Source organism: Haplochromis burtoni, unplaced genomic scaffold (assembly GCF_018398535.1).
Source record: "Haplochromis burtoni strain Fernald_Lab_line unplaced genomic scaffold, NCSU_Asbu1 Contig_639, whole genome shotgun sequence".
In the NCBI taxonomy this organism is placed as follows: domain Eukaryota; kingdom Metazoa; phylum Chordata; class Actinopteri; order Cichliformes; family Cichlidae; genus Haplochromis; species Haplochromis burtoni.
Window position 1 is genome coordinate 206,611 of NW_024583000.1, and position 21,982 is coordinate 228,592.

Sequence of the window (21,982 nt, forward strand, 5' to 3'; positions counted from 1 at the left end):
TTTGTTTTGGAGCAGTCTGTGGGGATGGTGACCTTTGAATGACCTATAAAATAAAGTTTAATATCTCGGAAACGGTAGCAGCACAAACGCTAATTTTACCTGCACAAATCTGCACAAACGTAGCACTAACCGCTCCGCCTATTTGCCTTTACGTTTCAAGTGGGTGGGGGGTCAGCTTCACTCTGCTTTGATGCTCGCCCTTTTACCGCAGAGCACGCTGGAACGTTTCATCGCGGATGTTTCTGGCGGAGTGTTTACAAAGTTGCAACACAGGAAGCTCTCACTGAAAAGGCGAGTGTGTTGTTTTCTGCAGAAGGAATTTACTTTTGTTGACTAAACTCCCGCCAGAAGACATCGATTTGACTCAGATAATTTAATTGATGCTTAAACTGAAAGCACGATGTTCGCGGGGCTGCCTGAGCTTGGTATATCCAACGGAGAGGATCTTAAAGAAACTCTGACTAACTGCACAGAGCCGCTGAAAGCCATCGATCAGTTTCAGGTAACACCCAACAGCTTAATGCTTCGAGTGATAGAGTGTACATTTCGACTAACGGTAAATAAGCGTTCCCGGATTGATAAACAAACGATAACGTATGTTCTTAACCACCCAAAGCTAGTCACCGTTCTTCGTTGTTTCCTACCAAGCTATTTTCATCACTGTTGTAGCGATAAACAACAACAAAACAACACAGATTGCAAAAAGAGAAAGTGGGAGAAATGGTCAATGAAAAATGCTCTCCACTTCAAGTTCATATTTTTGAGCTAATATCCTGCATTTTAAAAAAAAATCAAAATGCAGGATTTTCATCGCCTTCTCGCCCTTTATTCGGATCTCTCCCGCCAGATCTGTGAAAGCAGGAGAGAGGATTGGAGATGGCAGACAATCTCACAATGCACAGAACGTATGCCGTTCTGTTGTGTTTGTTTGTGGTGTGTTTGGAGTGTTTTTACCTCCATGAGGTGAGAGTAGGTGATATAAGCCGACGACAACTTAGAGCTTTAGAGAGTTTGAACAGCTATTTATTGTCTTAAATAGGTAATACAGTTTGAGCACAAACCATAGACTGTATATGAAAAATGGGCATACTTTTGTCATGTGAAAAGTGAAACCAGTAATCGTGCTGTTTGGCGTTTCGGTTTTATATCGGTGCTCAGGAGATAACCCAGACTGGGCCCCATGGAGATGCAGCAAAAAACAGATTCCTGCCCCTGTCGTGATTTGTGCATTTTTAATTTTTATTTTATTTTATTTTTTTGCGTAGAAGAGAAGAAGAAGATTTAGTCCCATTTTTAAAAAAAAAAAGATATTTAAAAAGATTTGTACTCAAGTCAATCTTCCCTAAGTATTAGGGACGTCACAGACACTCTTTATGGCAACAGTGGGAAGGAAAAACTTGTTTTTAACAGGAAGGAACATTGTATAGTGGGATTAAGAGTAATGGCTCTACCATATCTAAACCTGCATTCTTTTACATAGACACCTTGGGGCAATACCTTTGGTTGTAGACATTTATGAGAAAGCAACCATTAAACTTCTTTGATTCGTGTCCTCAATAGACACTTTACTGAGTGATTCATGGGCTCAGTATCTAGTTTCAGTTTTATTTAATACAACCTGATATTCATGTCCCATAACCGACTAAGATATGAGCATGCAGTGTCTCTCCATGGCACTGAACAGCGTGGTTCAGAACGTCGGATTGATAACTAGCAGGTGATGTGGCTAACTCCATCTTTTGCACATTTCTGCCCCTGCTGATTTGTAAATTCCAGCTATGTCGCTTGTCATTAAAATTGCACAGATGTAATAGTCTTGTGCAGTCAAAAAGATGAGCACTATCCACGCAGTGTCCACGAGAGTATATAATCACTGTCTTATAAGGCCCGTTGCATGTGTAGTTTGTTTCATAGAAGAGTCTGTGTAGGTTCTCAGTCACCCAGGTCATGGTAATCTAGGAGCTTGGAAATAAAAGTTTCTTGAAGATCACCTTTCATCCAAGAAGCTTCTTCGGTTCAGGGAACTATTTCAGAAAACTGAAGAAGCTTCTTGGATGAGAGAAACATGAACAAAACATCTTCAAGAAACTTAAAGAAGTCCAGTGACTGAAACTCACTGAACCAGTGATTGCCTGCAGTTTAAAGCTGCAGATCTCACTGATGTCAAGGTCATGAAGAGACTGGCTGTAGTAAAATAAGAACCGTATTTTCACGACCATAAGGCGCACTTAAAAGTCTTAGATTTTCTTCAAAAAGTGCGCCCTGTGTGTTGTAAGGAGGACTTAGTAGAGAACACCATGAGAACGCTAAAGGGTGAAGTGTGGGCGCAACCCTGAAAATGGCAAAGAGACAGGCTTATGAAGCACAGTTTAAACTGAAGGCCATCAGCTACGCGGAGGAACATGGAAATCGAGCAGCGGCGAGAGAATTTAAGATTAACGAATCGATGGTTCGCAAATGGAGGAAGCTAGAAAACAAGCTCCGGCAGGCGGAGCGTTTCGACGGTCACCATTCGGCTAACAGCAGTTTCACTTTCACTTTTTATGAAACGGTGCCATTTTTCCATCCGGACCAGGACTACGGTAGCGCAGCAACTTCCAGCGGATTATAAGGAAAAGCTGGCCATCTTCCGCTCCTACTGCAGCAAACACATCGGCGACAAAAACATCCAGCCCAGCCACATCACAAACATGGACGAGGTCCCGCTCACTTTTGACATCCCGGTGAGTCACACTGTGGAGAAGAAGGGGACCAGCACGGTAGCGATACGCACAACGGGGCAGAAAAGTCTTCTTTTACTGTTGTGCTTGGCTGCCATGCTAATGGACAGAAACTGCCGCCTATGGTGATTTTTAAGCGAAAGACTTTGCCTAAAGAGAAGTTTCCAGCAGGAATCATCATTAAGGCAAATGAAAAGGGCTGGATGGATGAGGAAATGATGAAAGAGTGGCTGAGGGAGGTGTATGTAAGGAGACCAGGTGGTTTTTTCCACGCATCACCATCGCTCTTAATCTGTGACTCTATGCGTGCCCATCTCACAGCCGATGTGAAAAAACTTGTGAAGCAAATGAACTGTGAGCTTGCTGTCATTCCGGGAGGCCTGACAAAGGAACTCCAACCGCTGGACATCGGTGTGAACCGCCCGTTCAAAGTAAGGCTGCGAGCGGCCTGGGAGCGATGGATGACCGATGGAGACCACAGTTTCACCAAGAGTGGAAGGCAGCGCCGGGCGAGTTACGCCACAATTTGCCAATGGATTGTAGATGCTTGGGCTAACATGTCTGCTGGCACTGTTGTTCGAGCTTTCGCAAAAGCCGGCATCATTTCCGAGGAGCCGCACGGCACGGAAAGTGACTCTGACAGTGAAGAAAGTGAACCTGGCATGTTTGATGGAGATTTAGCGCAGCTGTTCAATTCAGACACAGAGGATGAGGACTTCATGGGTTTGATTGATGATAAAAATGTGAGTACCAAACTTTGTTTTGCTCCTGCTTTATTTTTAAATACGCACACTTGTATGCTTGTGTGTTGTTGATGATGACGATTACTGGTAATAAAAATGTGAGTAAGGTACCGAACTCAGGTTTGCTCCCGCTTTATTTTTAAATACGCATACGGTACTTGTATGCGCCCTATGATCCAGTGCGCCTTATGTGTGTGTTAAATACAGTAATGGCACACATAACTGAGACTGCGCCTTTTAGTACAGTGCGTCTTATGGTCGTGAAAATACGGAAATACATTTTAATAAATGATTGTAAAAGTAGAAAAGTTAAAGTTTATCATCTTGTCCACATCTGCGGTGAATCTTTGAAATAAGATGCGCCAACATTTTTCCCTCCTGGGTCTCTTTTTTTTTGTCCTCAGTTTTTTTTTAGGAGTAAACACATTTGTCCCTCAAGTTTTTCCACTTCTTTGTACATCCCCTCATGTTCCTTCCAATAGCTTCACTAGTCTTTGCTGACATCTGTAAGTCCTTGTAATGATGCTTTGTTTATTATTTCCTATATTGAGATGATCATAGTTATTCTTTCACTGATAAATTAAAACACTGCAGCCAAAAAGTAGCTAGAAATTTGAAGGGAGAATGAACAGTGCTGAATCAACCGATCACACTAACTGAAGTGTGATTTTTAGGGCGGAGCATGTCAAGTTACAACATAGGTAATACCTTAGGTTTTCAGAGGTGTTACAATGTAAATTAAAATCTAACATGATTAAAATAGAAATATCCTGTGTTTGTGTTTTTGTCAGTTTGATCAGATTTGCCAACTCATAAGAGAGACTACGTTTAATGCAAACGTAGTCTCTCTTATCAGAGCTTTAACAATCTTGAACATTTTCAGCTTGGGAACATGCTGAGGCAGTTTTATTATTTTCCCAGATACCAACCATTATGACAGAGCTACAGCAAATCAGCGATTTAATCAAATTCAGATTCACTTGCAACAAATTCAGTAACTGTTTATTTGAGCTTTTCAAACACCAATCCTCAGCATTCACTGGTAATACTGAGTGTTTGTGGTTCAGTGTCTTGTCGGGTGTTTGTTTGTTTGTTTTTTTGCATTTTTTCATGCTAGGCTCAAAATATTTAGGTTTTTGACTGGTCATCAGGGAAAAAAGGATATTTCCAAAGGCGATGTGAAAAACAAAACGGCCGTCACCAAACTTACTTTGGTCAGTGATAACAATTAAATTTTGTTTAACAAAAACATGACATATTGATTGAAATTTTTTTATAAGGGATTTCCCTAAACGTTATAATTCAGATGACTAACAAATGTATGGGGGAATATGAGAATAATTCTTTTTCTGGACAACTTACAATAAGTTGCCGTTTTCTACAGACATATGTTCCTATTATGCATATAGGCTCTGCCCATGTCGTGTAGCTGTTATAGCACAGTTAAAGTTGATTTGTTATTCAGCTCTCAGTTCGGTTTCAAATCAAAATATTCAAAATGAAAACATGGTGTATTTCTTCTCCTGACGTGCTTAATTCTTTTTTCTGTTTACATTTTTAGGCAAAGAGTCAATAAACCTACTAAGTTTATTCATTTATGCAATTTACATTTCATACTTAACTTACATTTAATACTTTGTGGACCATTTAAAGCCCGTATTATATGAACCATATCATGGAGTATAAAATGTGGTTGGCCATGTTTTACAGGTGTGTGCCCTTATAGGTAAGCTGACTTTGAATAGAGTAGCTGCACGGCTAGAACTAATTCCTGATGAGTGCTTGACATGTTACATTATTGCAGATGGAAAATGGAATCTTGCTGCCAACGCTCCAGTCTGCTCTTCCTTTTCTCGATCTCCATGGCACGCCTCGGCTTGAGTTCCACCAGTCTGTCTTTGATGAGCTTAGAGAAAAGCTGATGGAGCGAGTTGCCGTCATAGCCGAGGGGAAGGAGGAGGACAGGTCTGTGATTGGTTGTGTTTTGGGTTTTTTAATTTATTTGTATGCTTGCTGAGGGAACCAGTGTTTTTATGACTTTTTTTTGCTCTTTTCTTCTATCTATAGATACAGGAAGCTTGAAGAGCTGCTCGAGAAGAGCTTCCCACTTGTTAAAATGCCATCTATTCAGCCGGTGGTGATGCAGGTCCTGAAGCATCTACCTAAGGCAAGTATTTCAACCATTATCCGTTATAGGAATTGATCCTTAATTGAAAGGATTAATAATTTCATCCGTAATTAATCCTGCATTGAAAATACAAAGCAAATGTGGCTAAGGGATTTCTTTTAGTTTAAACTATCACCTGGGAGTTGGATTGGGCTCGGATCACTTTCACACCATAAACAAAGCACTCTGGAGTTCATTTGGAACCATACTCAGACCACATCCTCCAAAGAGCCTCGGTGGGAGGGAGGTGGGGGGAGTTTGATTTAAAGAGATTAAATACCGCAGGTGTGAGAATAACCTAAGACGTGCTGCATTTGTTTCTTGGCCAACTCTCTTTAATTCAGCATAGAAATAATCAGCCATCGTGCAAACTGCAGAAGTTAACTAACTTCAGTCTCCAGCATTAGCTGATGCTCGTAGTAAGGGACGGGAATGTTGTAAGCAGTACATGAGAAAATATAGTTTTGACAAGAAGCCAAGGATCCGTTTTAGGCGGACCTCTTTTGAACCTTTATTGCTTGCTTCTTCCTGCAGGTGCCAGAGAAGAAACTAAAGATGGTGATGGCTGACAAAGAGCTCTACAAGGTGTGTGCAGTAGAGGTAAAAAGGCAGATCTGGCAGGACAACCAGGCTCTGTTTGGGGATGAAGTCTCACCTCTCCTAAAACAGTACATTGTGGAGAAGGAAGCAGCTCTGTTCAGCAGCGACCTCTCCATCCTGCACAATTTCTTCAGCCCTTCTCCAAAAACACGACGCCAAGGCGAGGTGAGTTGCAGAGCACAATAACACTGGCTTCAGATTTATTTCAGACTAAACAATGTAACACAATTTTAATTTCCTTAAGCTCCTTTAGCAGCCATTACAATCTGGACATTTCTTGTTTAACAAGAAGGATAGAATGGAATTAAATAGAATAGCTCTTTATTGTCATTGGACAGTATAATGAAATTATGGCCAGCAGCACCTTCAGGTCCAGGTAGTTCTTCCTCAGGACATGGAGGAAGTGCAACTGCTGCTGGGCCTTCTTTACCAGAGCGATGGTGTTGTGGGTCCAGGTTAAATCAGCAGAGATGTGGGTCCCCAGAAACCTGAAGATGGAAACAGATTCCACCCGTTCTCCATTTATAATAAGAGGGTAGTGGACCTGTCTGTGCCTCCTGAAGTTATGAGTTCTTTTGTTTTAAGGACGTAAACAAGTTTTCTATCTCCGCCCTCTGCGCTGTCTGATCTCCATCGGCATACTTGACGATGATGTTGGTTGGGTGGGTTGGTGTACAGGGCGTACAGTAGGGGCTGAGAATGCAGTCCTGAGAAAACATAGTGGTGGTCCCAGACAATGGTGGGCTTCTTTTGCACCATTCACAGACAGTAAAAGCCACTGTAGTGTTGTTTAGGTCGACAGGCTTCTATAGCTCTCGTCTCGGGCCATGTGCATTGTCTGTTTGGCCGTCCTTAGATCTGATTAGTCTCCCAGTCCCCACAACTGTGAATCAGATTCATTTATTTAAAAGAAAAGAAGTTTGGTGCAACTTCTTTACTTGCACGGGTGTCATCCAATAAGCAAGCTCCAGTCAACCTTCTGTTACTTTCGCTTTGCATATGGCTCATGTTGACATATTGTGTGCAAGCTGTCATGGACCAAATTAGTTGAGAGACATACAGAGGACTTGCCTGTCCTGTTGTCCTGTTATGTTGTATGTGCTTTTCATAATGTGTCTTGCACAACATGCAGCTAGCTGGCACCTTGCCACGGTGTTATCAATCTGTAGAAGTCAAATGCTAGTTATGTTTGCATTGTACCATTGTAACATGAGTTACAGATGACTAAAGTCAATATGTTAGTCAGGATTATGGATCGTGCTGTACCTGGTTGTAACTATTGGGTGCTAGCATCGTCACTCTGAAATTATTTTGTTAACAATTCTTAGCAGTTCTGACAGTGGAATTAGAAGAAGGGCATAGGCACTGAAAAGCAATGAAAGAAAAAATAACGTCACCTAGGGCTGGGCCATATTATACCGTTCACGGTAATACCGGTATAATGTTAGGCAACGATAGGAAAATGAAATATCGCGATAGAATGGGAGTAAAACGCGCATGCGCAGTGCCTTTGTTTTCATACGCACATGGCCGATTGTTGAGTGAAACAGATGAACCAGAATTGGTTTGTAAAAATGGTGCAACTTCCGTGATGTGGAACTGGTTTGGTGTTTGTCCGTCAGATACACAACAAAGCACATTTTTTTGCAGAACATGCAAGCGGCCGTTGTTATTGTCGTATTTGTCGGACTAAGATGCTCTTAAATCTGGGAGTAATCTGGGTCCTAAACTCCGTATGCTTCAGGTCAAACAACACTGCAGCATCACTAGAGTTAAAAACTGTCTAAATTCTTTCATCTTTAATAAAACGATCAGCATTGCTGCTTTACCAGGTGTAACTATGAAGTTTAACTTCCAGGCATCCATGAAAACAAAAGTTATTACATTTAACGGAGTTAGAAGTTAGCAGGAAGCTAGCGGAAGTTAGCTCGCTAGTTTCGCTAGTTACCTAAGCATGATATAGCATGTTCTGACTGAGAGATTTCTGAAAAAATTCAAACGTACAGCTCTGCTATCACTTCCAACATAAATGAAGACAGGAAACTAAACAGCAGTGACGTTTGTAGGGTTACTGAAGTTGGGCTAGCTGGTATATAATGATGTGCTACGTGATCGCTAGCGACACAGCTATGTTAGCATAACATAAACAGTGAAGCTGGAGGACGAACACTAACACTTTTCCACTTATAAAAGTTAACGTGAAGGTTCTTCATGGTTAGAGACAAATGCAATCGCATGGCAGGATGCTGTAAACGGACCAAACTTCAGTCAGGAGAACAACTGAGATAATCCATCCACAATACGAGGTTAGTCATTAATATACTGCAACAACATGGGAATAGAGCAGCTGCCAGAGAATTCAACATTAATGAATCAATGGTACAGAAGTGGAGGAAGCAAGAAGAATGAGTTTAATAAAGTTTGATTTATCTGACTGCTTTGTTTCGCTTAATGTGCCTTATAATCCCGTGCACCTTATGGTCCGAAAAATGACGTACTGCACACTGCAGTTTAATGTTGCAAAGCACCTCTTTTTAACTTCAGTGGATATTATACATGGTTATGCTCAGGATATGTCAGCCCATTTCTACTGGAAATGCCTTTTGGTTAAACTTTCAGCAAGGAATTTGCATTTGCACTGTTACATTTTTATAAAGCTTTAATGTACATAAAAACCAGCTTCTTGTTTAAGTGAAAATAAATGGAAGGTTGTCTTTTTGCGCTAGTAATGTTGTGGAGTTGTATTTTGTCTCGCATCAATTATATCGTCAGTTATATCGTTATCGCAAATTTTCAAATATATATCGTGATAAATATTTTTGGCCATATCGCCCTGCTCTAACGTCACCAAAGATGCATAGGAAACTCTTAAATGTTCAATAGTGATGTGTCGCGAACGAAATGGCTCTTGGAGCCGGATCTCTGAAGTGAACAACGTGAGCCAGCTCCTTATTGGGAGCTGTGGGTTTTTCTTCTCTCTCTCTCGCACTTTTTCCCCGCTTCACTCCGCACGCGACCCTTGTGCTTTGCGCTGGGCAGAGGGGGGAGGGGCGTTAGTTACACTCACAGTAGCACAGGAACAGAGCGGGAGGGAGAGAGAGAGAAAGAGAGCCAGGGACAACAAGGTCACATTAGAAAGGTATAGTAATCACCCACAACTATTTTCAGTTGCAGATGATAAAGGATTCAGAAAGTTTATTCATGCATTTAAATAGTTAAAAGTTGAAATGTAAATAGTTGGTTTTTGTATTATATGATTTATTTATTACATTTCATGTGGCGTGAATAAATACAAGTATATTTACGGTGGCCCCTACAGACAAAGCACGTACAAACTCCAGAACACGTGAAACCTCCAAAATGCGCACAAACTCCAAAACACAACAGAGGTGCTCCAGGATGCTAGGGGGCAGTGTTGAGCTTTTGTTACCTAGTGGCTACACAAGCCAGCAAGTACCAACGACCGGATTTGGTGTGTGGTAGTAACGGGTAAATTAACTCTTCTTCTTTTTTTAATTATTTGAATATATATGAATGCTTGTGTATAAATACACAAACAATACACATATGCTTTCAATTGTGTAGTTTAAGTGATCTAGGTAGCTCTGCTAGCGTTAACTGAACTTCCAAAACAATGTGCTCTGGAGTTTGTACGTGTTTTTTTCTCTAGGGGCCATCGTATATATTTATATATAAACATATATAAATAAAACCACATTTTTTTACATTAGTAATTCCTTTTGTGCATAATTTTATATTGTTGTTGATAATAAATTAAAGCAACAAAACAACCGAAGAGCCGGTCCTCTAAAAAGAGCCGGAAATCCCATCATTAATGTTCGAAACAGCAGGTCTAAGTCGTTGATGACAGTGCTGTATTTAGGGGAGAGTAAAAATAACTTGGCATTCTTAGTCAAAGGTCTGGGGTTCTCAGGAGCATGTAAATTATATACAGCTCCTGTTTTGGAATTCCCTTTGCTGACTATTCCTGTTGTCTATGTACTGTAGGTGGTTCTAAAGCTGACTCAGATGATCGGGAAGAATGTGAAACTGTATGACATGGTGCTGCAGTTTTTACGAACTCTCTTTCTGCGAACCCGGAATGTCCACTACTGCACCCTGAGAGCAGAACTGCTCATGTCTCTTCATGACCTGGACATCAGTGAGATCTGCTCGGTGGATCCCTGCCATAAGGTGAGCGCACAGATACTGGTGGTAAATAAAGTCCCTAATCACATCTCCAGTGTATTTTACTTTGTGTGTTGAATGGGTTCTTCTCGTTTGTTTTGTGCACTTTGACAGTTCACTTGGTGTTTAGATGCCTGTATCCGTGAGAAGTTTGTGGATGGTAAGCGAGCCAGAGAGTTACAGGGTTTCCTGGATGGAGTGAAGAAAGGACAAGAGCAAGTCCTTGGGTAACAGACGAGGAGCTGGTTTATGAAAATAGTTGCTGATCATTGGTAGATGCACAAAATAATGTTTTGATCATTGTGCATTGCAGGGACCTGTCTATGATCCTGTGTGACCCGTTTGCCTGCAACACCCTAGTCTTGAGTATCATGAGGAACCTGCAAGAGCTGCTGAGTCAGGATGCTTTACCACGAGTGAGTATACTGTGCATGAGAAACAGAAGAAGTGATACACAATTGTGCTGACAATTTGTGGTATTATACTGACTGACAACTTTGTGGTGATACAGCAAAAACACGCAATGTGGCAAAGAAAAGGAAGGGAGGCACATTTAGAAGTTTAGACGATGAAACAGTGCCACTCTAAGTGCAAGTTTTAGTTGTGCAACACAGAAAGTTGAAATAAACCCAAAACACAATAATTCCCTGCAGTTATTCTGCAGTGTCATATTATGTTTGAGGTTGTGAGGTTACTTCAGTAAAAGAAGAAAATACAACAGTGTAAAAATGGTTGATTTTAAGCAAGCAGTCAGAGCGGTGCATTTAATTCATGCAGCCACTGACAGAAACAGACAACCATTCACACTCACATTTGGATTCACCAGTTATCCTTGGGGGCAGGAAGCTGGAATACCAGGAGAGAACATGCAAACTCATAAAGGCCAAAGCAGGATTTGAACACTGGACCTTCTTACTGTGAGGCAACTGTGCTAACCACAACAACACCATACTGCCCCAGTACATGTTATGTTTCAGTTAGTGAGCTAATGTTATGTTGAATGTGGGCTTGTTTTAAACTAGTCGAAATAAGAAAAAATTCATGCACTAATTTAGGTTAAACATAATATTTCAATGCTGTTCAGCAGTGCATTTCTAATTTTAAATGTTGTCTAATGCTAATTACTAGTTGTCTGTACCCTCATACATATACTGTGATGGGGCAGCATTTTTGATAACAGTCTCATGTCGTATGTTTTTGCTCACAGGATAGTCCTGACCTGATGCTGCTGCTGAGGATGCTCTCACTGGGTCAAGGAGCCTGGGACATGATTGACAGTCAGGTCTTCAAAGAGCCTCGTTTGGTGCGTAAATGCCGACAACACAGGTTTATCTGAATCTGTGCATCAAGTTTTTGCTTTCACTGATTAGAAAACAGGGGACCTGCTGTGTACGTAAATATTGTTACTCACAGTATTGTAGTGTCTCTGGAAAAACTGTATTTTTATTTAAACCAGCTATAAATCAAACTGAAGCAAATTCCTTTCGTTTGATTTCTATTTGATTTGAATTTCTTTCGGTTAATAAAAAAAAAAAAGTAAAATGTATTCATACTATATAGGCCTTTGAAAGGCAAGAAACCAGTCACAGTGGGCTTTACAGAGGTTTCAATAACCAGCTTGTCTAAGGACAAAATGAACATGTATGAACTTGTAAAACAACGCAGAACATGAACCAAGATGTGAAACAGAAATCTCAATGTTACAGGAAGCCAGTGCAGAACCTTTGAGAACATTTTTGGACAGATTGGAGGGAATTAATAGATGCTTAAGACAGGCCAAACGGACTGATCTAAAATAAACTCATGGTTCTGCGCATTGGCTTTTACAGTGGATGAGAAGCACCCCAAACACGGTCTTATTTGGCCAGCAGTACTCAGAAATGATCATTAGAATTATAAAATAATTTGCTGTCTAATGAAATATTGAAAATGTATTAAATTGAGTAATTTATCCAATTCATGGTATTTAATGTCAACTGTCGACAGATAACAAGAAATGGTTTTTTTCCCTCGGGATGAATAAAGTATTCTGATTCTGATTCTGATTCTGATTTTTAAAATACTGATAATCTTACAATAATAGTCGTATGTAATATATATTTCAGTACTTGTTTTCTCAACAAGTACTGAAAGCTATGACAACATATTCTCTTTTAGTCTACAATAAACCAGCTGCCTCAATCCCATAGAAGTGTAGGGGCGAAGACAGTTTAGACGCGTGTCTTTATCGCAGTGCTGATGTGGTCACTACACCTGTAACTCATATTTTCAATTCCAAAATTTTAGAAGGTCATGGCCCTAGTGACTTAATAATTCCTTCCCTCATGCTGTCCTTGCATTGTGTTATAGGCAGAGCTACACAGCTCATTAACTTGAATATCTCAATAAACCTTGATTTCTTGACACAGAACTAAATACACTTACCACAAAAAGTAAGATCATTCGTGTTTAGTCAGTTATTTCTTTCTTGTAAGAGTGCTTCTTCGCCCTAAATCTTATGCTGTTGGAAAACCTATTTATGTCCCATTACATTGTGCCACATTTGTAAGGGCAATCCATTAATAGGTTGAGCAGCAAAGTTGACTGTGGGTTGCACCTAAAATGTGGCAAATCTTCTCTACCAGTGCCATACAGCTAATTCTTCTATTGACTCTTGTCTTGAGCTTCTGGTACCCCAGGTGCTGATAGTCAGATGCCTGGTTTGTACCTGTGAGCATGGACCCTGCTACAGTAGCAAGATTGTGTGTGCATGCCAATCTGGTTATGCCCTGTGCCATATGGCAACTTCAAGCTGGTGTTCCCCAAAAACAATTTGCAGCATTATTTGAAGTGAACCCTAGTACCATCTCCAAATTGAAGGCCCAGCTCCAGTGTAACGTGAGATGTCAGAAATAGGCTGCAAAGTGGGTGTCCGAGGAGACAACGCAACGACTGTATCCTTACCCTCTCAGCACTTAGGAACCATAGACAGTCTTCTACAGATATGCTGAGATTAGCCCTCTACCCAGACTATCCAGAACAGACTGCACACATCCAATCGCCATTCACTGTCAGGTCCATTTGTACTGGTGATGGTAATATATGCTGGGAACTTGTGGAGGAACATTATGTTCAGCAGTGAGTCCAGATTCTGCCTATGGCACTTGTGATGGCACGGGGAAGCATCTCTGTCACTGGAAATTTAGCTTGTCATCACTGGAGGCGATCTCAAAGACTACACCCACTATTTGGGAGTGGAGAGAATGAAGTGGCCTGCATGCAGGTTCAACCCCATTGAATATTTCTGGGATCAGCTTGGGTCTGCTGTTCTTGTCAGAGTGACCAATGCAGCCACTTTGGCTGACTTAGGTGTCTCAATTCATCAGAGATGGGAGCCCTACCCCTGTAATAAAAACATTTTAGAAGCACCAAGAGCACTCTAATGCAACCTGAGTTTATATTTGGCATTTTCTGCACCCTGTTTGTACTGTAACAGCAACAGGGAAAGCTGCTTCTCCACCTCCTCTTTACCTCTGCACGTGCCTCGTTCCTTCCTCGTTTTGCTTTTAAAAAGTGATGATGCGCATTGTTGAAGTCTTTTATATTGTCCGGTTACAGTAATGCAAATCAGCAAATGATAAATCTCCATTGTAATAATTTCAAACATTACTTTGAAAGATGTCACTGCAAGTATCAGGAAAGCAGTCCAGCAGAAGTCACCGTGACATTGTTGGTATTTTTATGTCACCCTCAGGATTTGGAAGTGGTTACTCGCTTTTTGCCTGCAATGATGTCAGTGGTTGTGGATGATCACACCTTTACTGTGGAACAGAAGCTCCCAAGTGAAGAAAAGAGCTCGCTGTCATACCCCACCACCCTGCCTGAATCCTTCAACAGGTAAAAACACGGCAGCAAAAGAGGAGAGGCAGATGTTATATTGCACCAAACGCAGGTTGTCATCAGTACTTTCATCTCATAGCTTCCTTTCTCGGGAGGCAAGAAGCACTGTTACCACGGTAACCCTCACATCTGACTCTAATGTCACTTCTAAATTTAACTATAAAATGTCAATTCTTCACATGTTTGTACAAAAAAAATCACCAAACACGAGTGAGAAATCATAAACCACAAGTCTTTAGTACTGCTCCTTTATTTTTCTTGTCAGAGACAGTAGTTTTAAATGATAAACTATAGAGATGTTGATGTAACATGATGTATGTGACCACGTATGAGGTATAAGAGATCAGTTGCATTGACTTCATTACTTGAAACCTTGGGCATGTTTGTCTTTATGACAATGACTTCTATGCTTCTAGCAACTTCTCCTTGGGTCCGTTTATTATCCCAGCAGGCCAGGCATCAGTAGCATCCGATGATTGGCAGGGCATGCGTGTTGGTTCCACAGATCTCGTGCTTCCTCTGCAGCTGTTTGGTAGTTGCATCTTTCCCAGTGGCCTCTTTGTGGTTAAAATTTGCCTGTCAGATTTCAAGGTATTTCTAACGATCCTCAGTGTCTGCAGCGTTGCCTTCTATCAGAGCAGTCCCTACAGCTCCGTCTATCTAAGTGTTGTGGATCAGTGAATTGATGTCTTACTTATTTCTGGCATAACGTTGGAGTCAACCATCTGTAGAGGAGGTGGCCTGTCTGTAGCTTGTCATATTTAAGGACCTGAGTGAGGAGCTATGCAGCACAGCAGTGGGGACAGAGCATCTCTTTGGCAAATCCTGCACTTGATGGAGGCTTTGGCTTGAAGTTGGCCTTTAGTCTCATTTTCCATATGCCCACTGAATTACTGTTGAAGGCTCTTGGGGTTTTGTTAATCTTTGCAGTTGTAGGCATTCCTGGGTTGAATCATAGGCTTTCCTACACAAGTACACGGGTTGGTCATTCTGGTCTGCTCTGTCTACCAGTAGCTGGCCTGTTCACTTTGCCCTAATGATGCAAGGGCATCCAGACGATCGATGACACACAGAATAATATACTACCGACACTTTATTCACTTTCAGTCACTTTGATTTTAAAACTGTATATTCTGTGTATTTATTATCTCACTCTTATTGTCCTTATCTTCAACGTTATGCTGCTCTGTTGTATGTTAATTGCCCCTTGGGGATAAATAACGTCTTTCTGATTCTGATTCTGTCCTGGGTGGAATTTGAAATGGGATGTAGTGAATTAGTGGGTGGATCCATTTGTGGAGGCAATTCATTAAGTCGGTTCACTAAGCCGAACAAATGGTGACAGTGGTTTTCTCCAGGACCACACACAGAGGTGTAGCAGGTTATTGTTTCCCTACCCCCTCAGATACCTGCAGGAGAACAGAGTGGCCTGTGAAATGGGTCTCTACTATGTCCTCCACATCGCCAAACTGAGGAACAAGAATGCCTTACAACGGTTGCTGCCTGCACTTGGTGAGTGGCTGAATTATAACTATAACAACAACAATTTTATCCTGTAACTTGAGTCAAAATGCAGTATCACTGCCTTTTTTTCACGTGACTGAGTCTTATACCTGATCTCTGTTACGTTGCTTGTTTTTTGGTTTTGTTAATAAATCACAATATTAACAAAGATGTGCGCGATTAGTCGACTACTCTACAATATTTTCAGCAGTCTGCAACAGGCGCACCAGTCATGTAATGTGATCGTTAATATTTTGATTGCTGTCCAGTGCCAGGACATAGTTGTTATGTAGCCCTCTGCCCCCAGATGGAGCTGCACCCCTCCTAACGTGGTTTGCTCCAGAAAATGAAAACAGAGTTGTATCTAGGCTTTGTCAGAATAAACTGGCTGTCAACACTCAACATGAGCAATACACATGTTTAGCACAGGCATGGGGACGTTCATTTTCATGTAAAGAAAGCTTTTGCTAACGTTAGCCACACCAGTATGACATTGTTTACCTGAATATGCTACAGTCCGTAGCTCATCACAGCAGAAGATTTCACTCAGTGTTGTTGAATGCAGAGGCTTTCAAAAGTTCATTAAATATAATGAGCCTGAATACACAATACACGGTGAATACACGGTGCCTGGCAGACTGTAGCACAACCAAAACTGAGAGAGGAAATGAAGCTAAGTATGCAACAGCAGGCTGTTCAAATTCCACGACAAATGAGTCGTGTGCCAAAAATCTGTCCTTTTATTACTGAAGGAAATTAGCAATGCTTTTAATTTGTGGATTAGAGGAAAACTTGGCAGCATATCTGCGAGGTGCTGTTAGCAAGTTGGGACTGGAAGACAAAGTTGTTACGTATCCAGACAACAGAAGCAATAAGGTAGTGGCAAACAACATCATGTTGGAGTAGGAAGCAGTTTCTTGTTTTGATGATGAAACTTGATGAAAACTGACGGTTCTGATCTAAACAGTCACAAAGCTGATGGACGCACATGCTGTGTGTCACTACCTTAGAGCTGTCAGATGACAATTAAGGGCGTGGTCCCTGTGCTCCCTCAAAAGTGCCACCACTGGTCTGTGTGGGGAAGCACGCGTATCTGTGTTGAACTTTTACCATGAGTTTGCTGAACAATACCCTCCTAACATAATTAAAACACACGAGGAAGAAATGAATAATTTTCAATTATAAAATTGTTCCCAACCCCAAAGTCAGCCATGTATTAGTCGTTTCCCATGACTACATCAACTTGCAAGTCGCTGTCTATGTTCCCACTACATCTGCTGTTGTCAAAGAGTTTTCCTGCTGCTGGACTTTTTGCCAGTGAACTGAAATCACGTGTTTCCCCCCTGTGTTAATTTCGCTGAACAGAAATGTTTCTTCAGTAGAGTAAGGACACTTTCGATGTTTAGGCTTTTCTAGTTTAGTCAACTAAGAAATTAGTCACCAGGAACATATATTCAGAAACTTCACATTCAGTGTGTTAATGACTGACCATCCCACTTTATAGGAACAGTTTGGGTCTTACAAGTGTTTCCTTTTTTGTCCCCCCGTAGTGGAGACCTACAATGATATGGCTTTTGGTGATATCTTCCTTCACCTGCTGACTGGACACCTCACACTTCTCTCTGATGAGTTTGGATCAGAAGAGTTTTGTTCAGTTGTCTTTGATGGATTCCTCCTTACATCTTTCTCCAGGTAGGTTGACTCAGTGTTACAGTATAAGACTACATCACCATTCTCATCCCACACCACCAAAGTTGACTAAAAATACACAAAGCTCTTATTACCACCCAGCTTCTGACAATAGCAGAAAGCTTAGTGGTTCAGTAGTTTCAGATCCCCAACTGCTGACCGTCCCCTTTCAACGCCACCAGCCTAAATTCGCTGAGCAGTTAGGAAAGTGAATGGGTGACAGTAATAACAATAAAGATTTAATTTCTGTAGCATCTTATAAACACGTTTTACAGAAGTTTGAAAGTGATTTTAAAGATGTAAGCAGGTGCCGAAAGGGGCCATCCCAAAACTGCCAGTCCATGTCCTTAAGCATGAAAACATGGAAAGATTGTTTATTCTGTGTGTATCAGGACATAATTTAACTGTGGAACATAAGACTGCATGTAAACGTGAGTTCCTGTTAGCATAATACAGGAAGCTAACAAGGCAATCACACAAGTCACCTTCAAGTGTGGCATAAACTGTGCTGCATAGGTCTCAGCCCCTACAGTCCCTTTTACGTAGGTCACAGCGAACAGCTCTCCAGTTGGTCATTCAGTGTTAGAGAATAGAGGATTGTCATTGGCTAAAGACTCATGATTGACACGTCTTTGCCCAAAGAGCAAACACCCTCTCTCATCACATGATTTGTTGTTGTTTTAACCAAGACGTCAAAGTATTTATCGATTTACTTCTTTGTGTCTTTTTCATTTTTTATTAACTGTGAGATAGAATAGCTTCTTTCTAAAAGATGAGGATAAAAACACCTTTGGTGTGATCGTGTACAGTAAACATGTCTGTCGTTTGTCTCGACTGTCTGAATTCGTTACAGTAAAGAAAATGTCCACAGACACACCCTGAGGATGTTACTGCATCTACACCACAAAGTGTTACCGTCATGTATGGAAACTTTAATGAAAACGCTGGACCCTCCAAAACAGGTAGGCTTCAGGTGGAGAGCTCCACTTAAACCCTCGTGTTGAACCACTTTTTGGCACAAGGGAGCAAAACGATCGCATGAGTGCTGCTGTTTGGAAGAATAAAGTAGTCGTGGCAAAACAATCACATGACCACTTCACGATGACAAAGCAACAAGGTGACATATACCAGTTTTTAAATTGTGCTGATAGTCCACGTAAAACCAGAATCACGATAAACAAGATATACGCAGAATAGTTTCGTCACGTTTAATATCTAAGGACAGCGCAGCGAGACCTCTCTGCTTATGACCTTATGTCAGACCTGCAGGTATCAGGCTGTGATGTTCTCTTAAAGTGGACAGAAATTATTTTTTGGAGTGGCACAAATAATTTAATGCAGAACAGCTGATTGTTCTGTAAATAGGTTGAAATGTTTATTTAAAAAAGGGTAAAAGTTTGCAAATAACTTTGTTGTTTGCAAAACTTGTGCGTAGGATTTTAAAATTTGCAATTTTATTTGCATTTAAAGTTCTGAAATATGATCATTAAACATGTTTGTGGTTGTTACAGTAAAAAATCTAACTTTTTTCTACTCAGAGTTTGTTTTTTGTCTGATTTCAGATCAGTTGTGTTAATACAGTTACATAACTGTAACTTCAGACACGTGAGGTTGTGTGAGGATGACACCAAACAAGGCAAACAAACAGTTTTTAAAGGTGAAATGTGGAGGAAACATCAAAAGTGGTCAAAAACAGCCTCTGGACCCCAGAGGGTTAAATATTTTTCTAAAGTAATGCAATAGTTACTTTTCCTAGTAATTAATTTTAACTCCGTCACTAACTCAGGTACTTTTTTGAATAAGTAATTAGTAACTATAATTAATTACCCTTTCAAAGTAACTTGCATAACACTGGTCATTATCACCAGAGGTTTCGGGAAGAACTATTGTGAGACATTACCCCACCCTGTCATGCGAACACTTAAAGTCACCTGACAAAAGGTGTGAGTGGGGTTGAAGGGCCTGGGATGGACTCTCAAGAGTACATTTGCTACATTGCAGGTGGCAGGCAGCTGGTGTTGGAGCCACTCCCTCTGTTCAATGATGGTTGATCACATCGTTCATTTTTTACTCCGCCTTCAAAATATGCATCTTAACTGGCCCGAATACCTGTGTGTAAGGATGAACTTGAATATTTAGATGACAGTTATATCTAATCCAAAACTGTGACTTATCAATAATTGCTGGTAGCTGACAGTGATTAAGCATTTAGAACATTGTAGAACTTCCTCGACCACAGTGGCGTGTACTTCCTCCCCCTCGCTGTCATTTCTCGTAATAGTCTTTCTGTTTTTGAAATTTGCACTTCGCACTGTGCCGCTGCACACAGACACACAGCTCCTCTACTCACTAAGAGCAGAATTATAATTCATAACCCTAAACAACACTTGGAGGGATTTCAGAGGTAGAAAAAAGTTTCATTTTCAACAGCACTGTAGTGTTGAACAGTTATTAGGTTGACAGGTTATAAATGTTAACCTGGCCGGCACACAAACTGACATTAGATGTTTAACTCTTAGCAGTTATCCACCACATTGGCATCTGTTGTCTTTAATGTAGCATCTAGCAGCCTGTGCTTGGATAGAAGATAAATAATCATTCCAGGCTGAAAGGATCATGGATGGGATATTGAGCCCTGACCGAGCAGATTACAGGCAGAGGTGAACTGGGCGAGTCGGTGCTGTCTGTGCAGAGCAGCCAGATAAACTGAGAAGAAGGTTCAGAGTCTGGAGAACTAATCTGAGTACATAAAGATTGACGTCTGGAGCAGAGCAGTGTAATCAGATGTCAGGCCTGAGGAGCAGAGCTGCAGACTGAGATGCAGCAGTACGAGCAGGGGATCAGAGAGGCTGACCGATGAGATTCACGATTCTTTGCTGTCATGTTCAGAATGAAATTAAGGGCATAGAGTGTGGACAGGATGATGCACTTTAACTCATTTTTAAAATGCGGACAGTGATCATTGTAGTCTTACACGCACACGCACACACACGTGTGAACGCGAGTTGAATGTCAGTATACTGTATGTGCTGACACGTGTGCTGTGTGTTCACAGTGCAGTGAGCCACTGAAGGAGCTCTACACCCAGCTGACCGAGAAGATGGAGGCGCAGAAAAAGAGCCCGCCTCCAACAGATGAAACTCCATCCCTGGACTTGGGGCTGCACCCAGTGACCGTTCCCACTACGGCCTCCACACCAACCACACCTCTCTGAAGATCTTAATCACTGATAGACTTTACATGCAGGCTGCAGCTGATTCATGAAAAGCTGGAAATTTTACAGTTGTAGGATTTTTTTTCTTTTTCATCAAGGTTTCATTCCTGTAGACGTGTCTTCCAGCTCTGACAGTGTACTCCTGTTTTTTTTTGCATTATTGTTCAGATATACAATACTTTCATGTGTATCTGGGCTGTGTGTGTTTATGAAGTGTGTCAGTAGTGCAAGAACCCTGTAAATAAAGAACTGTTTGCAAATATAGTTTGATTTACTATGAGCCAGGCAAAATGCACCACCTGGATAGTAACACAATCACTCGATGAGACACACTCGACTGCAACAGGAAATAAGAGACTGATGTGTGTAAACCCCATTGGTTAACTTACCAACAGCCAAACATAGAGTTCGACATGCTGAAGACTTGTTTGACTCTGGTAAGCTCTCACACAAGCATGAACATGTCAGTTAGATGTCCCTGCGCGTTTATTACACTTTGAGAAAACAAAGCAGAAAAACAGGGATTACAGTGAGAATTACAAGTACGGATCTGCTCCGAGGCCACTGGAAGCTGCATGAGTGAGTGGGACACACAAACACACACACAGTGAAACAAAAATGATCAGTGATGCCTCTGACATTATTGCACGAGTCTTGTTTTCTTCATCCGTGGGTCTTTTTTACTCAAATATGATAAATTACCCTCACCACACACACATGCATACACAGTGATGTTCTGGCTCTCAGGTATCCCTCTGCACACAGACCAGCTGAAACAAAGGATTTTTTAAAATCCAAATGGCAGTTTTGATGAAGTATTTCTTTTCAGTTGTACACGCAACAAGAACAACATCTGAAGTTTGGGAGTTGTTGCCTTGGCTTCAGTAAATCTCATTAACATAGTTAAAACGTAAATGAGATGACTTTTCACGCAAAAGATGTAAAAGTAATTTAATGTCGAAATACTCATTGCGCTCCGATTGTCACGTTTTGACATATGGATATGTTGACTCAGCAAAGGTAATATTAATGGCAAATGTTTTGCCTCATTACTTGCAAGTTTAATGAAGCCTTACTAAGCTTTTGTGCTTTTTTGTGTTGTACCCACAGGTTTCAACACAGCTGTTACATAAACTGCTTGAGGTCCTAATTAGTGCTGTGAGCAAAATGGTGCCAAACCATATTTTAAAAAGTAACTTTATTCTAAAGAAAATAAGAGTAAAAGTACTTTTTTTTCCTCATCAATCTGAACTTATTTTGTAAAACAGTTTTTGCTGTT

At 41.0% G+C, this 21,982-nt stretch overlaps 1 protein-coding gene across 1 annotated transcript; it reads left to right on the forward strand.

Annotated features, from left to right (window-relative positions):
* The first annotated feature begins 226 nt into the window (after positions 1 to 226).
* nelfb (negative elongation factor complex member B) lies at positions 227 to 20,963 on the forward strand. The gene is made up of 13 exons (XM_005949159.2): positions 227 to 502; positions 5,268 to 5,428; positions 5,531 to 5,630; positions 6,165 to 6,395; positions 10,239 to 10,424; positions 10,533 to 10,645; positions 10,732 to 10,834; positions 11,626 to 11,721; positions 14,152 to 14,294; positions 15,703 to 15,809; positions 17,351 to 17,492; positions 18,343 to 18,451; positions 20,545 to 20,963. The coding sequence occupies exons 1-13, from the start codon at positions 401 to 403 to the stop codon at positions 20,701 to 20,703; spliced, it is 1,752 nt and encodes a 583-aa protein (XP_005949221.1). The 5' UTR covers positions 227 to 400; the 3' UTR covers positions 20,704 to 20,963.
* Positions 20,964 to 21,982: the final 1,019 nt, after the last annotated feature.

Bases quoted from the DNA above. Each gene is read 5' to 3' on its own strand.
- nelfb (XM_005949159.2), top strand. From the start codon at position 401: ATGTTCGCGGGGCTGCCTGAGCTTGGTATATCCAACGGAGAGGATCTT. The intron at 6,396-10,238 runs GTGAGTTGCAGA...TATGTACTGTAG, and splicing joins AAACACGACGCCAAGGCGAG to GTGGTTCTAAAGCTGACTCA. The intron at 15,810-17,350 runs GTGAGTGGCTGA...GTCCCCCCGTAG, and splicing joins ACGGTTGCTGCCTGCACTTG to TGGAGACCTACAATGATATG.